This window comes from Chelonia mydas, chromosome 6 (assembly GCF_015237465.2).
Source record: "Chelonia mydas isolate rCheMyd1 chromosome 6, rCheMyd1.pri.v2, whole genome shotgun sequence".
NCBI lineage: Eukaryota > Metazoa > Chordata > Testudines > Cheloniidae > Chelonia > Chelonia mydas.
Genome location: NC_051246.2, coordinates 112,222,152 through 112,238,981, shown reverse-complemented (window position 1 = coordinate 112,238,981; position 16,830 = coordinate 112,222,152). Strand labels below are relative to the sequence as shown.

Sequence of the window (16,830 nt, the reverse complement as noted above, 5' to 3'; positions counted from 1 at the left end):
CTGTATTTCTCTCAAATGAAATAATCTATACTCTTCTGGGGAAAGAAACCATATATAAATGTAAGTTACCTCCTGTGACCTGTTTTGCAGAAAGTATCTTCTTGTATTATGCTATTCAAGGTAAGAATGAGTTTTATACATAATTCCCAATGGGATTCACTGTGGGTGGGGGAGGGGGGGGAGGGGGAGGGAGGGAAGGAAGTAATGTTAGGGGATCATGGTGAAAGTAATTTTTCTTTTCTCCACTCAAACCAAGAATATTTGGAAGGTGACTTCTAAGCTGCACTAAACAGAAAACATTCAGAAGGGTCACTTCTAGACAGAGCACAGAGGTTTGAGGACAGCCGTTGAGGACTCGACTTCAGAGTGATCTGCTCCATCAGTGAACGAGAAACGTAAAATGTAAGTGTTCAATTGCTTCACACTTGTTAGACGATAACACACCAAGGGCTTAATCCTGTGCAGCACATGCAGAGAGCGCTGGGAGTATGAGTCCGAGGGGAAAATGTGATGTGCAGGACAGGGAACATCGGAGTACCTGAAGTGGCATTATCAAGTGCACTGCCCCATGGATGCCAAAGCTACAGCCCTCACAGTAAAGGAGGGTCGGTCTTGCTAAGCACATTGTGAGCATGCAGAAAGGGTCACCACTTTCACCCACATCCATCCACCCAAACAGTGTCTCTTTTTCCTTTAACCGTGTTTTGATTAAGACTATGCTGATAAAGGACTCTTCCCCCACTAGGTCCACAGGACTGCGCCCTGCACTTAGCCATACCCTTCATGCTGATGATGAAGCTGATCACCCTTACATTCCATGCGGGGAACCATGCTGATCTATTAAGCTTGCTGGATTGGCATGGGTCACTCTCAATTTCAGGTGACACCTGTTTGGATCCTGAGAATCCACTTCATACTCCTGGATTGGAGGAGCTAGAGTCATGGGGGAAACTCTCCAGGCTGCACCTCTAGTCACCTCATAGGACAGGAGCAGTAAGCAGAGAGAGATGCTGCCAAGAGCATAGCCTTGCCACCAGAGCTGTAATTAGAGAGACACTGGAGAGTGTGACGTAGGGCAGTGGTTTTCAAACATTTTTTCTGGCAACCCAGTTGAAGAAAATTGTTGATGCCCACGACAATGGAGCTGGGGATGAGGGGTTTGGGGCGTGGGAGGAGCTCAGGGCTGGGATAGAAGGTTGGAGTAGAGGGATGAAGGCTGTGAGGTGGGGCCAGAAATGAGGGGGCTCTGGGCTGGGGCACGGGGTTGGGTTGCAAGGGGAGTCAGGGCTCTAGGCTGGGGCCACGGATAAGGAGTTTAGGGTGCAGGAGGGGGCACCAGGTTTGGGGGGGCTTAGGGCTGGGGCCAGGGTTGAGGGGTTTGGGGTGCAGGGTCTCCAGGGGGCTCCAGGCTGCGGCAGGGGATTGGGGTGTGGGCTTACCTTGGGCGGCTCCCGGTCAGTGACACAGTGTGGGTGCTAAGGCAGATTTCCTGTGCTGGCACTGTAGACCGTGCTACACCGCAGCCAATGGGAGTGTGGAGCTAGTGCTCAGGGTGGGGGCAGCACATAGAGCTCTGTGGTCCCTCTGCCTAGGAGCCGGACCTGCTGCTGGCTGCTTCCAGGACGCAGCGCTGTCTCGGAACAGGTTGGGGCTAGCCTGCCTTAGCCGGGCAGCACCACAAATGTGACTTTCAAGAGCCTGGTCAGTTGTGCTGACCAGAGCCGCTGTGACCCAGTGCCTTACATTCCACAACCCAGAATTTGAAAACCACTGATGTAGGGTATGGTTCTTCCCATATCTCTACACACAGAGGCAAGGTGGGGACTATACAATAAGCCAAAGAAAGCGAAAAGGAAAAGAGAGGAAGACAGAGAATGAGGGGAATGGAGAAATCTGGAGGTCAGGAGATAGAAGAGCTAATTGCAGTTTGAGAAGTTTGCATGGTTGACAAAAAAAACATGCTTTAGCCCTCACAGTTGGTAATCACAATAATTCCCTTTATCATTCAATTGAAACTCAAATGTAAATGAGCAACAACATAACTTGCATGATTTTGAGAGTGCATGTAACTTTGTGTGGACTATCTAAATGTGTTACAATATTTCCAACATGCCTGGGGGTCTCTCTGCTTTTCTTTTGGTTTCAACTTTAGAACTCAAAAAATGCAGTAACTTTAGTGGAGGAAAAATAATTTACAGTTTTTGGAAATTCAAGCCACACTCTCTCCCTTCAGTAACCTCCTGGGGAGGCAGTTTCATATGAATGCATGAAAACCCATCTTAATTGCTTCTACTCTACTGATGACGATGCTGTTGTTTTGATGTCAGACTGAACACTAATTTCCTACTTTATTTTACTTATGACTCATCAGGTGGAAGTTAGTATTTTATAAAAATCCAAAGCAAAGAATCTTGTGGGAGAAGAAGGTAAATGTTGTAACAATAATATGATACAGGTCTATTAGCTGTATGTATGCATGGAGCCCTAAGTAGTCATCACATAAATGAATACAAAGAAGGTGAAAGGTTACATTTTTACTCTGTAAGTAAGCTCCAGCCATTCAAATTCCAATACACCATCTCGTTTTAAAAAAATACGATTTCCTACTTAGATTTATTTTTCCTTTAATAACAGATAGTTTAGCATTTCATAGTTTTGCATTCTACACTCTTATACACACTGTCCTTGTATTAGCATTAAAACACAAAAGACATAGCAAGACCTCCAAACACAAATAAATACCAAAAAACACAGTATACAACAAACTGAAGTACAACATCGAATAATGCTATTGGAAAATTAAGACATGTTGCTTCATTATTATTATTATTAACAACATGGTTATTGCTGAGCAATAAATTATACATTTTTAAAGTCTGTCCCCACCCCTCGCCCCCTTAAAAAAAAAAGTACGAATACCACTGGTTACCAGATCACTTACACTGTATCCTTACAGCTATTGATAATTAAGACAGGCAGAATATACACAATCAAATGAGGTTGGCCTTCTTTGGTCTTTGTTTTTGGATTGTAAAACTGAACATAACAGGTGTACCATTCACTGAAGAGTATGAGATAAAATGTAAATTACACAAGTTTTATAAACATTAATTTGTACACTATTCTTGATTACTCATGTATTTTCCACAGATATTTCTTAAGAGAATTTCTTGGAAATGTCAGCTTTTAGCTTTTCCAATTTGTATGTTGTTTTGTGTGTTTTAAAGGTTATCCTACTTGTCTGAGAGGAATGGACCTACCTACAACCCATCACTTCTGAATGGGATATTAACATCCTCTAATCACTAATAAATTATTGGAATTTTATATCTCATAAGAAATCCTGAACTTTATTCCCCTATAAAACTGAAAAGTTATATAACCCCTAAAACAACAGCTACAAGGAAAATAAATGTGTGGATCATATGGTGCATCAGCAATGATAGAAGCCTGAACTTTCCATTCCACAAGTGCAGATTATACAACTCGCTGCCAGTGAGACAGGTCATAGTTGGAAAATGTATCCTTTCAAAAATGAGCTATAACTGAATTTAAAGCTCAGAACACTCTATGCAGGAGAATGACCTTTACGTATGGCAATGCTGGTTTATCTCAGTAACCCTTAGACAGAGTCAAATTTTCTCACTGCGCATCCCACTGCTAGCAATGGTGCGAGTGGACACTGGCATTGCTAAGAAGTTAAAAAGTCCTCGTGGAACTGGCAACCAAATTAACAGTTTAGTTCCAAAGGACCAAAAGGTAAAAAAAACACCACGAACAACAAACCCTTGCTTAAGTGGGTTGATGAACCAAAACCACAGAGTTGGGATCCAGATCTGAATTTACATAAATCCTGGGATATTGGATCAGGTGTAGCTCTGTGAAATTTAGATGTTATTTGAACCCTAAGGAACTAATCCTAACTTGGAGAAAACATGGCCTAATATAGACACTAAGATCATGAGATGGAAGACAAACGCTACAGTCTTGCCAATAAATTAGAAGAGAAATAGGATTAAACAGATCCCTTGTGTGCTGTCTCTCTTAACTCTTCCAGAATTTAAGGGATGCCTCTGAATTTGCACCCAAAATTTCTCCTTGACCTTCCTCCATTTGGCACTGTCTTGAAGACTCAGATTAAAAGGCAGGAAGTAACAGTGAAACCCTCAAGTTCGTTGCTCAGCTAAACTGATTGAGAAAGGGTCACAGTAAAGGTTGACATAACCAAAATAAATCCACTTAAACGGTTTTTGGTCCCCCTGCCTACTTGAGCCCTTAAAATCTATTCCCCAAAATGAGGGCACCATAAAAAGAACAATTGAAAAGTACTGTGTTTGGTGACATGTGGGCTGTCATGTGCATGCCCCCAAATCATGACAGCTCGTATGTTTAATTCTAGCCCTTACAGTCTTGACTGTGGGTCTTTAAAATAAGTCACTTTGTTTTTCAGTTTCTTTAAGGGATAAGCACATGAAAAGGTGAGGTCCAGTGGTCTGAACATAGTACTAGGAGACAGGAACCTCTAATCTAATCTTGGCTCCAACACAAGTTCCTTTTGTGGCTCTGGGCAAAGTCATTCAACCTCTCTAACTCAGTTTTCCTGTCTATAATATGTGAATGCTTCTTGTGAGGATTAGTTCTTGTTTGTAAAATGCTTTGTAAATGAAAAGCACTACGTATTATACAGTAAGCACTAAGAATCATGATCAAATAGACCAAAGTCCAGGGTAGATTTTTTTTTTTTTTTTTTGAAGTTTCCATGATTTCTAGGTCAACAGAAGTTGAGAGGTATTGATTGAAGTAAACTGCAGGAATCCCAGGAAGAGGTGGGCAGAGGACTAGCTGTTTTTCCATGTTCTTACCTTCACGAATAAAAAAAAAACAAAAAACAATCTTTTGCCCCACCTCTTCAGTCTGAGCTGCCCAGCACCAACTATTTCTTTTTTTAAAAAAACCCTGAATCTCCTGATTAGCTGAGTGAAAGGAAGGGTGTGTGAACTAGACGCCACTCCCTGGAGCATCCATATAAAGTTTTCAGAAGGATCCAGCAAGCTACCCACTTCCCACGAGACAAAGCAGATTTTGTGTGCAGTGTGCTGAGTCTTCATACCTGGAGTGTGGGAATCCAGGGCTTGCTACTATCCATGAGTCTCCCTTAACAGCAGCAAAAAATATTTGCACCAGTCGACCAAGACTGATTTGGGGGCTGGGGTTATTTTGACAACTTCTATATGGTCAAACAATTCTTTGCCTGATGACAAACCCGGAATATATATAACATTGTAACAGTGAAAACTAAGATACTAGGTTTGTAACTAAAATTCATTAGCTAAGATTATTTTTCTCCCTCCACCTATTAATATATTTGCATAGTTAAACATCAAGGCATCAAGACTGCAGTAACATTTGATATAGTCAGGAGGTGCAGAATACTTCTCTACCATTGCCTACAGGCTTTTCTGTCTTGCACCACAGAGCACCAATGTTATTAGAAACTGCATTGTTGGTGAAATGCCTATTCAGCATGATGGACTATAGTTAACAAATAGGTGGGTTTTAAACTCAGTCGCAACATGCCATAACCAGGGCAAGTTGGTAGCAACTTGAGCAGTACAATCGTACCCTAACATTCATGGGTTCAGTATTTTAAAACTACAACACACACAGATCTCCATTACCTTGCATTTGAGAGATTCATCAGGCACATTTCATATCTTCAACTTTCCTTTTCCAAGTTGGAAAACCAATTTGGAAGAGGAATTAAACTGCATTTTATCTTTTTTTTTTTTTTTTTTAAAAGATAACTAGCATGTTACCCATTACATTTCATTATCACTGAAGTTAAGCTACCCTTTTCTGTTTTCCTATTGCACATTCTCTTTGAGAAGAACAAATTTACAGTAAAAGGCTGAAATCAACATTGCATATAAAAAGTCAGCAGTTGACTTAAGTTGTGAAGGCGTACATGTAGACAACAGCTAAACAAGATCCCTTTAAGATCAACGGAGAAGTAATGCAAACGCGGTCATGTATAAGGATCACAGATTGGTCTTTAAATGCTGAAATAGTTTCATCCTGTTTGGAATGAGACTTTTTTTTTTTTTTTTTTGAAAAACAAATGCATGCATACTGTATGTATAGCATACAACAGCCAATTTCTGGTAGACTTAAATCTTTTTGCTAAATTCTGTTGATGGTAATGATTAGCACTGTAACTCAAATACCATGGACCCTCCACTGCGTTCATGCAACTCTACTGAGGCTCATGGGGTTTCAAAGGTGTGATCTGTGGGCAGAATATAGCCCTATGAGTCATTTTTATAGATAGTCCCCAGAAAAGTTCTGAAATATCTGGGAGGAAAAAAAACCTGAATGTTCAGGGGAAAAAAAATGTTTAATAACTTTACCAGACCCACAGGGCAGTAAAGCACAAGGAATCTTTGTCCGAAATTTGGATTACATTTCATGATCTTATTTCTCTAAGTGCTACATACTTTCATGGCTGGGAAGCTGAGGGAACCCACTTGCATATACAGCAAAAATCTCTCAGTCCAGGGATATCTGGCGAGTTCTGCAGATATGGGGATATTATAATTGATGTACTCCACAGCAGGACATAGTTAAATTTTGCAGAATTAAGGGGAGCAAACTGGAAATTCTGTGGCAGCTTCACATCATTTTTAAAAATGAAAATACAGTCAGTATCAGCTTCCATGTTGATTATCTTGATATTAAAATCAATGCCAAAAGATTTTTGTATTGACAATACATTACTGCATTACAGAAGCTGTCAGAATGAAGCTGGAGGTTTTGGCAGCTGGGACTTCTGGCATCTGAGTAAGCATGGAATGAAGTTTGGAGAACTATGGATTAAATTCATTAGTTGATGTTTCTGGTAAAATAACCAGCAAACAATTATTGTTGACATTTAAATTTTCATCAAGAGGTTTCAGAGTTAACATCATACTGAAATGAATCGGTGATTCAGACATTCTAGAACTATTATAAGCTGTATGCAGACTCAAGAAGATTACACTATAAATTTACACTTGTTCTTATTTCATTTTTTGTTTACGATCTTGAATTCAGGAGCATAATTCTGCTGCAAGACCTGGAGTCTGTAACTACAAAATTGCAAAACACACAGGGGCCTGATTATAATACAACTCTCACCTAAATCAGTCTCAGAGTCAAACAGGATAGAAACTGTTCTTATGTGACCATACATTTTCATTTAAATTTCACAATACATATATTAGCAATGGGAGCAGAGCCCTTTGGACATTTCCACTTGGGAATCCTGTTTTCAGTAAAATTCTGTGATGCACATACACAAAAGCTCAGCTGCCTACATTCATGACTATTAGAATGGTATGCAAGTTGAGTGAACCTTTGCTCTAAAGCATAAGTGATGGGTTTACTTAGGCTGCCTGCATAAAACTGCAAGTGCCATATAGATCTTCTGCAGGAAGTCCTCCTTCTGTGCCAGAAGTAAAACATTAGCACATGCCTCCTTACAATAGCCTGCACCTGTTGTCACCTATGTACCATAAAAGGAATATAGTACCTAGACAGTAGAAGGCAAGAACAGGAAGACTGATTGCTATGGAATGTTTTGGATGCCAAGAAGCAGGCAGTATTCTAGCAGGTGCCTAGAAAACCCATGAAGACCACTTAGCATGCACTGTATATTTGTAACAGGAAAGTACTTCTTGCAGGCACAGTTTGTGAAGGCACAGCCATAAAAGACAATGGCAACAGAGACAAGCTGAACTACAAAGGCATGAATTCAACTGAGCCCTAGGTAAATATTGTGGCTACGCCCCCAAAAGTGGAAAACTGAATGGGTACAACCCTGACAGTCAAGAGGACCAGCACAATTCCCTCTCATATGCACAAAGGTGTACTAATTTGCTTCTCACCTTAGCTCTAAGCAGCACTCAGATTTTAAAGTAGCACCCAGATGACTGGTATATAGTTAAGCTATGCCATTGGACTCTCTACTTCCAGACTAACAAGCAGAAGTAGATAAACGCAGTGGGTTGCAATCAGCATGTTTCAGGGCTGGGAAATGCTTGCTGCTGAAGTTCAGGCAGTGATAACAAAGAAACCTGTGTATTTCCCGGTTAGGATGTTTGTCAGTCTGCCGTGAACAGACAACAATTAGCGTACACATTAATATCCATTCAGAATTCTCAGATTAGTCAATTTAAAGTGCTGCCACCTTCCATACGCAGGATTGGGAGGAAGCATGACTTCTTCCTTCATGTTAGCCTAGGGGCACTGTCAAAGTCCAAGCTCCATAGGAGCAGTGTGCATACAAATTTGGGACCTGAACATGATGGATTCCATAGAAGCTCTCGCAGCCAAACCTGGACTTTGGCTTCTATTCTGCATGTTGCAAATTATCTAAGGGCTCTGAAGACAAGGCTACACATTTTGCCTGAAGTCCAGTTAAAACCACCATTTCGGGTATTATAATTAATCTAAATACAAAGCTATGGTTTATAAGCAGCACATCACATTTAAGGCACATGTATGCATGCAAGCCACCATCATCTTTCCGTTGCTTTCTGATCATATATCCTTAATAAGATGCAATGATCACTAGTATAGAATGAACTTAGAGGATCATGACTGGCTGTTTTTTAGCACTAATCCTCTTCCCCCACACTGAAAATATTAGGTGTTGCACATTTATGCTGTCAGCAATATATATAGCTTGATTGGAAAGCATGAGGCAGAACTTTAAAAGCGTACAGGATTCCGTTTAGAACTCCAAAGTTCAACAAATGCCCTATTTTAGGGTGAAAACAATTATAAATCTGATAATGATGCACAGCATCCATGAGTGATTTTTCCTTAATTTTGAAATAGTGTCATTAACTACGACATATATTGTAGGTTTACATTTCTAAAGAGAAATAACATCAATAGTTGAATAATTTCTTTTTTTATCACAAGTGATAACCAGTGTTTGATATCTTCTATTTTTCTTCCAAGAAATATCAGTCTATCAACTGCTTTAAAATAAAATGTTTTCTGTAACAATTATTAATATAACTTTAAATAAAAATATGATTCTGATTTAGATACTTTCAAGAAGACCTGGATATTTTTCCAAGGTCTTCTGACAAAGTAATTATTAAAACAGAGACCAGATGAGGCCTTAGAAAGACAATATACTGTATTTCAGACACGATTGCACTTAGTTTTTCAAAGTAATTATATCATAGTTGCAACATTACTTCATCATTTCTTCTTTTACTTAACATGCTGACAGTTTCCAGCTAATCCACATGTGAACTTTTTTGTATTCTAGTCTAAATGAAGAAAAGTCAGGTAATTTATTCAGCACATACTTTACATGTCTTTTCACCTCCAATTGACTAGATGAATAAGTTAAATAAAAAAGCCTCTCTGACTGTAATAATTATCCTCATGAGGGATTAATAATTCTTCAGAGTTTAAGTGTTATGAGTTCTATTAGAAAATATACCATGGTATGATTTCTTAATGTGTTGCTACTTTCGCCATTGGACCCTAAGAAGTTATGCCTTCAAACTCTTCCTTCTGTTCCACAAGGTGGTCCTTTGTGCTTTAGGACCTCTGACTGAAGACAAACTGATAGAAAACCCCCAAATGGAGTTGTCTTCTGTTTAATCTGCCTCCCCATGTGTGTGTCAGGGGTCTGGTAGATCCGAAGTATCCACTATGACTTTAATAAAAATAGTATCATCTTTAATATACGTTCCATTTTCTAGAACTGTTTGAGCCACAAAGACTGGGCAGCCAGATGCAATGTTCATTTCTCCAGTAGGCTTCTTGAAACTACTGCTGTTTGGGTCTGGCTTGAAAGCATCTCCTAAGTGACGTCGAGAAGGTCCCTGATCCATTAGCATCAGAGTCACTTTCTGTTTAAATGGCCAAGGAAGTAAGGCATCATATTCTCCACGCATTATGACAAAAAACAATGACAAGTGCGTCCCTTTTCCCATGCCATCTCCATTAAGGTAAACTCTGGCACACATCTTATAGCCAAAGTATCCAGTATAAAAAGGCTGGCTGTATAAGGACAGAGTCTTCCCCATGACAGCTTCTTGTTTCCGACGTTTATAATCTCGAATTTTCCAAATTAATACTCCATTGTAACTGGCCGTTTCTAACACCTGGAATCGGAGGTCCATGTCAGCCAACCGAATATCATGAACACTCAGCATTTGATCGTGCCTACTTAGCTGTGTCTCTAGTACGGCTAGTAGAAAATGGAGAGGGGGTTTGTGAGAAGAAAAGAATAATTTAACTTTTTTAAAAAAAAATAGAGAATTAATAATCAATAGCACAAAATAAATAAGTCTCACAATACTATAATAGTATAGAGTAAAATAGTATAAAGTTAAGAACCAACTCATATTTAGCCACATACAATAATTTCCACTGCCAGCAAGCAGCGATATTAATTGGCTCTTTTATAAAGCTGATATTTTACTGTATTATAGATGAAGTTGGGAACTGCACTACACTTGGTAGAAATGTCAAGCACTCAAAACATCCAGCATAAATACTGTTCAAATCACAATGCGATACAGCCATAGCTAAAAAACAAAATCTGACATTTTTGCCTAATCAGCCGTTTACCAAGGGTCTAATAATATTAACTGTAGATTTATCACTGTGGAAACCTTTGAAAATGATGACTGAACTCATGTGATTCCATTTAAATGTAGAAGAACCTTGGGTTGTTTCAGAATCTTCATCTTTGCCTGATCCTTCATCAGGGATCAGCAGCAAATGTATTATGAGTAAAAGCTGAAAATTCAAGCTATGTCCTATTATGGATAAACAGTTTTCTGCATTACATGGTACTAAGTACTCCCTCCTCCCCAAGGTTTTGTTGTTTGTTCATTTTTTAATGCGTCCTTTCTTCCCCTCTCATGGAACATAATAGTCATCACTATTCCTTTGTATTTTACACTCTGGCAACGGTAACAAAAATAGGCAGTATGGATTAGTAGAGGTACTTACATGAGGGAGTTTTTTGCTAAAATTATCTTTACATAGTAATTTGTCTTTGAACCAAACAATATTGCCTGAACCCTTAAGAATGGTCTACACTGTACTGCTAACTTGTGGTTTTCATCACCTTGTTCAATGTGTGAGGCAATGACCTTATTATTCAAATAGATCTCATTGTTTTCTTTACATCAAACATTCCTCTGTACTAGACATAAAAGACTGTACATTGACACCTGGAAGCATATTTTCAAGTGAATAAAAATAACTGATCTGTTCAATGGGACAATATTACCCCAGAAAGACTTGTCAATACACTGAAAATGTTTTATTAAGAAGCTACTGGAATCTATTAGCTTTCTAAGACCAGCTGAGGAAATATTTGCAATTAACTTTCAGTGTAATCAATACTATGTTCAAGAGAACAAAGTAAGATAGGAAAGAAGTCTAAGGTATAGCTAGGAGGGAAAGTGTCATGTCATTAACAAAAAGATTACACACCTAATTTCCTTTTCAACAAACTGAAGGATCAGCGTTACCAATGTTTTCAAAGGAAAATCACAAAGGGAGTTACATTCAAAATAGCTCATTTGGCTTTTTTACAGTAGCTGCTGTGCAATACTTTACTTCATTGTGCTTACGCTCACCTGTATTTCGAGCTCCTTGTCCTGCAGTTTTATCAACGCTTTCCAGTTCACTCACTCTATTCTGGAGGGACTCCACACTGCTCTTCATGATGTCTGCCTCCTCCCAATTCTGTCGGAAGGGGCGGATCTCTTTATCCAGTTCTTTCAATTTCTCGGCTTGATTGTCTATCACTCGCTTTATGAAACAGTAAAATTTAGTTAAAAGAAAACACAACTACCAGGAAAAGCTGGAAATAATGAAGGTTATACAACGATTGTGTCTGTGACAAAAACCATTTAAAATGAACTCACATCACTTAAATGAACCTTAGTGGTAGCATAATCTAGAGGAACAAGGATGGGACTAAAATAGGAACAGTTTTACTACTGGCTCTGCCCCACTGATCTTCTGGGTAGCTTTGGTTATGACACAACCTCTCAGTTTCCACCAAGCGTGAACAGAGATAACTAATTCACCAGGGTGTTGTGACAAATGAATGTCTGAACAGCACTTTGAAATGAGAAAGTCCTCTGGATGTGCTATTATTATTTTTAGAGTACTGTCAGGATCTCCAGTAAAAATAAGATTTAGAAAAAGTTAGAAAATTAGTATTTTGGTCTTTGATTACAGAAGCTTGCTTCAATATAAGGTCTTATAATGAAGATTTTATTCATTGCTGAGTTTAATTTGGGTGGGATTTTCAAAAGCATCTAAGTGATTTAAGAGCCAAAAGACAGTAAAACTCATGCTTCTGGTCACTCAAGCACCCTTTGCTCCTAAATTTAAACAGGCCATGAATCCTGAAGGTGCTCCCTGGTTCAGATTTTTACAGTTATTCATAATTTTAAAAAGCCATGAGGTCTTTGTTCAAGAGAAGTGCAGCAAATCTTCTCATCTCTGAAGCAGGCAAACTCATCTCATTTCTCAATACTCTATTTTAATAAAAAAAATTAAGCAAGGAAAGAAGAGCACACCCACCAGATTGCTTCAAATCTAATACAAAAAATATGGAATGTTTTATACTGTCACGGCTAATTTAGAACAGCAGGAATTTTAGCCAGAACCATGTATTCAATTATAGAATTCAAATGATACTGAAAGTATTTGAAACAAGAAACTGCTTTGGCTACCAGCTACAGTTAAATTCCAGATCTGACTTGACGGTTTCATATAATCTATCAGAGTTTATTAAACATCCCCAGCAAATTTCAAAACGTTTCACTTCTACTTTTTTTTTTTTTTTTGCACTTTAAATATAAAGACAAGTTCAGTTTATTTTGTGTCTACCTTCTGGGCAGATAACCAAGCATTCAATGTTCTTTGTGGTGATAACCCTAATGTCCCACACTTCATTCACTTCCCCTTTTGGAAGTTTATTTTAACCACTCAGTTTCAATACATACTGGAAATCTGTAATGATTAAATGAAGGCTTCAAATTTGACAATCAGCTAGTAGAATTATTATATTCTATAGGTGTGTTTTCTCCTGCTATAGCTAAGAAATACTAAGCTATGTAGTACGTTTCAAGAATAACCGTAACTTTTTTTTTTTACATTGATGCTTCAAAATAAGTATGTATGAATCTTGAAATGATGACTATGTGAAGCAAAGCTCTGTACTAAATCAAATGTGTGGATTTGTGCTCCCATCAAATAGATTAATGTCACTGTGCGTAGTAATACTAATCACAAACTACAAATACAAAAAAAAAATTATTTCACCCTCTGTTCTGGGGCAAAAGACCACAGAGGGGAATAAAACAGAGAACAGCCTTGAGTTGTATCTGTAAAAGGGAGCACACCATGAGATGACCTAACCCAATTGTATAAGAGGATATCAACAAACAGACCAGGAGTTCACAGATTCAGAAGCACACACAAATTTAAAGTATACCCATAAGTTGACTCTTGACTTGTATTCATGGCACTAGAGTTAGACTGCAAGCTCACTGGGGCAGCGGCCATCTTTTTGTTATATGTTGTACAGTGCCTCACACAATGGGGCCCTGATCTCTGACTGGCACCAATAGGCACAATACAAAGAAAAATAATTTTCAGATGAACCAGGAAGTGCCACTATGGGAAAAATACAGAAAAAAGTATAGGCAAGGTTTTTCCTGGGAACAATGGTGCCAATATGGGAGAAAATTATCCAACTATTGCTTTTTTAGGAACAACTTTTTCTCCACTAAGCCATATTTAATATGCTATTCTTGACCACAATGCATCCAAGTTTACAAAGAGAGTTTTGTTTATTGCCAGAGTGTGTTATATTTTATCCCTCACAATTGTTCAGGATAATTCCAAATACAGTACATGGAAATAGGTCTGTAATCTATTGAAAAGGAGGCTCTGGGATCTTTTGCCTCTCCCCCTGCAGACAGGCAGAGGATTTTCACACTGGGAATACTGACAAACTAAACCTGAATTTAATGCAGCAGTGGAGAATTGTATTTTCTCTAATTATGTCATTAGTCAGCATGCAGATGTCTCACATTGTACTCAAAAATTTTCAAGCAGATATGAATTTTCTATATATGACTTTCTATTTCAACCACTAACTTCTCCAAATTATTAGCACACACAGCTCTATGCCTTCATTAAGCCACACATGCCTTTTCTGAATACTGAAGTTGATGATTTTTAATTTTCTGTAGGTAGATCATTTGTTATAGATATTTTATCCATTTATAAAAATCGTATACATTATTTCTGGACCAGTCCTGGCTACTAAAACTAAGCATCCTTCAGAACTTAAACAGTAGGACTCCAAAAGGACCTTAACAGATTTCATGAAGGAGGAAAGAGACATGTTTTCAGTCAGACAAGGTGGGTGAGGTAATATCTTTTATTGGACCAACCTCGGCTGGCAAGAGAGAGAAGCTTTCAAGCTACACAGAGCTCTTCCTCTGGTCTGGGAACGGTCCTTACTGAGAGCATCCCAGCTAACTACAAGGTCCAACAGATTGTTTAGCATAAGTAGTTAGCACATATTCTGAGGGACCATTCAAGGTGAAATGGCGTGTTAACACCCCGGTAATTATAGGACAAAAAGTGGGATTAGTGGGTTACGGACTGTTGTAATAAGCCATAAATCCAGCGTCTGTATTAAGACCATGATTTTTAGTATCTAGCAAAGTTACAAATTTAAGCTCCCAGTCAATCATCTCAAGGAGCAATAATTGGTTCCTTCATGGTAATTCTTCTTTTCCTTCTCAGCTCTACCATACTATGCTAAAAGATACTACAGCAATTCCCTCATAGAAGAAAGGTGTAAATCAATAAAGTAGTGCCTGTGTACTGAACAAGTAGGATCCATCGTTACTGCTCAAAGTGAATAACTTCTTCTTCAAGAAGTGTCCCGATGGGTGCTCCACTGTAGGTGAATCCCAAGCAGTATTCCCGATGGAAGGCTGCAGTTTTGGAGTCGAGACTGTTATAGATAACAACACTGTGGAGCCGAAGATAGCATTGGAAGCTAAGTCTCTAGTAATCGCATATTGTTCTGCCACAGTATGGAGGAAATGCCCAAGTCGCTGCCTGGCAGATTTCTGGGATGGGAACATTCTTAAGGAAGGTGACAGAGGTGCAAAACCAATTCACAGAATGTGTATGGATTCCGGATGGAGGTATCAAATTGCGAGCATGATAGCAAGAATTAATACAGTATGAGACCCATTTGGAAAGTCTCAGTGATATCACTGCGCCTTTTGACCTGTCCACAATTGAGAGGAAGAGCGCAATAGATTTCTTGAAGGCCTTTGTCCTGTCCAAATAAAAGGCCAAGGCTCTTCTAATATCACGTGTATGCAGGAGAGCCTACCTGTTGTCACGGTGAGGCTTTGGGTAAAATGCGGGAAGGTGAATGAACTGGTTCACGTGGAAAGAGGAGGTAAACTTGGGGAGGAACTTTGGGTGCGGCCTCAGCTTGACATTGTCTTTAGAGCCCTGCGCGGAAACAAAATTTTTATGTGCATCCAATCCATGATCCGCAAACACGGTCTGCGGATATCCACATCCGCGGATGCAGATATCCACAGACTTCCAGGGCTCTAGTTATCTTTAAAGAAAATTGTGACACGGTGGTATGCCATTAATGCTGCTATTTGCACTATTCTCTGTGATGGCTACTAGGAACGCTGTTTAATTGATAGATGCGTAAGAGAACAAGTGATCACAGGTTCAAAGGGCTGTCTAGTTAAGCTCTTTAGATTTTGATTTAGGTCCCATGTGGGGTGCCTGGTTTATGGGAATAGGTTTCCTATGCCATTGAGAAATCTCTGTCACTGGATGGGCGAAAATGAAGGATCCATCTATATGTTGGCGGCAGGCTGGTGGTGGGTCTAGTCTGTCTCTGTCGTGAGGTAGCTTAGAGATAGCCCCATCCTCTTGAGGCCTAGTATGTAGTCCAGCACAAAGGGGAGGGAGGAAGATACTGGGATGACTTGTTTGGAATTACACCAAACCTGGAATTTTCCCCCATTTTTGTAGGTAAGTGCGGCAGGTAGCTGACTTTCTCCTGCGTAATAACACTTTTTGCACCTTTTTAGAGCAGCAATTTTGTGTGTGTTGGAATCATGACGAAGCCAAGACTTGAGCCACAGAAACCGTAGGCTGAGATGGAGGATTTGTCCATCGTTCTGTGAGAGGAGGTAAGGAGTGGGCTGAAGAGGGATTGGTGGACATATTGTTAGCTGTGCCAGGTATTGGTACCACATCTGTCTCAGCCAGGTGGGAGCAATCAGTATAACTTTTGCTTTTACTCTCTATTTTTTAAACAAGATTTTCAGCATCAGAGGAAATGGAGGAAAAGTGTATAGAAGATCTCTGTCCCATGGGAAAAGAAGAGCGTCTCCTAAGGAGTGTTTTCTGAGACCGGCCTTGGAGCAATAGAGTGGGAATTTCCTGTTCAGCTAAGTGGCAATCAAGTCTATTGTTGGGGTTCCCTAGTGATAAAATATGCAGTGGAGTACTGTTGGGTTCATTTCCCACTTGTGGTCATGTGAGAACTTGCAGCTGAGACTATCCGCTGTTATATTCTATACTCCTGACAGGTAAGTGGATGAAATGAAAATATTGTGATAAATCCACCAATTCCATGGCTTTAGTGCTTCCATGAACAGGGAGGATGATCTGGTGCCCCCTTGTTGATTTATATATATAAAACATGCACGCTATGTTGTCTGTCAT

The 16,830-nt window shown here is 39.4% G+C and overlaps 1 protein-coding gene and 1 long non-coding RNA gene across 16 annotated transcripts in view; one reads left to right on the top strand and one right to left on the bottom strand.

The window, feature by feature from the left end:
• The first annotated feature begins 258 nt into the window (after nt 1-258).
• On the top strand, nt 259-16,656 carry LOC119566471. Its single transcript, XR_005225617.1, has 3 exons — nt 259-402; nt 16,191-16,292; nt 16,423-16,656. It is a non-coding gene; the product is annotated as an uncharacterized LOC119566471 (long non-coding RNA).
• The window catches only part of TRAF3 (TNF receptor associated factor 3), an 87,804-nt gene continuing 73,493 nt past the window's right edge, over nt 2,520-16,830 (bottom strand). For all 15 annotated transcript variants that reach the window (XM_037900995.2, XM_037900991.2, XM_043548197.1 and 12 more), the window contains 2 exons: nt 11,661-11,835; nt 2,520-10,255 (listed from right to left, as the gene is read on the bottom strand). In XM_037900995.2, coding sequence (XP_037756923.1) covers nt 9,684-10,255; nt 11,661-11,835 — 747 coding nt within the window. In that variant the 3' untranslated portion in view covers nt 2,520-9,683. The remainder of the gene's footprint in view (nt 10,256-11,660; nt 11,836-16,830) is intronic.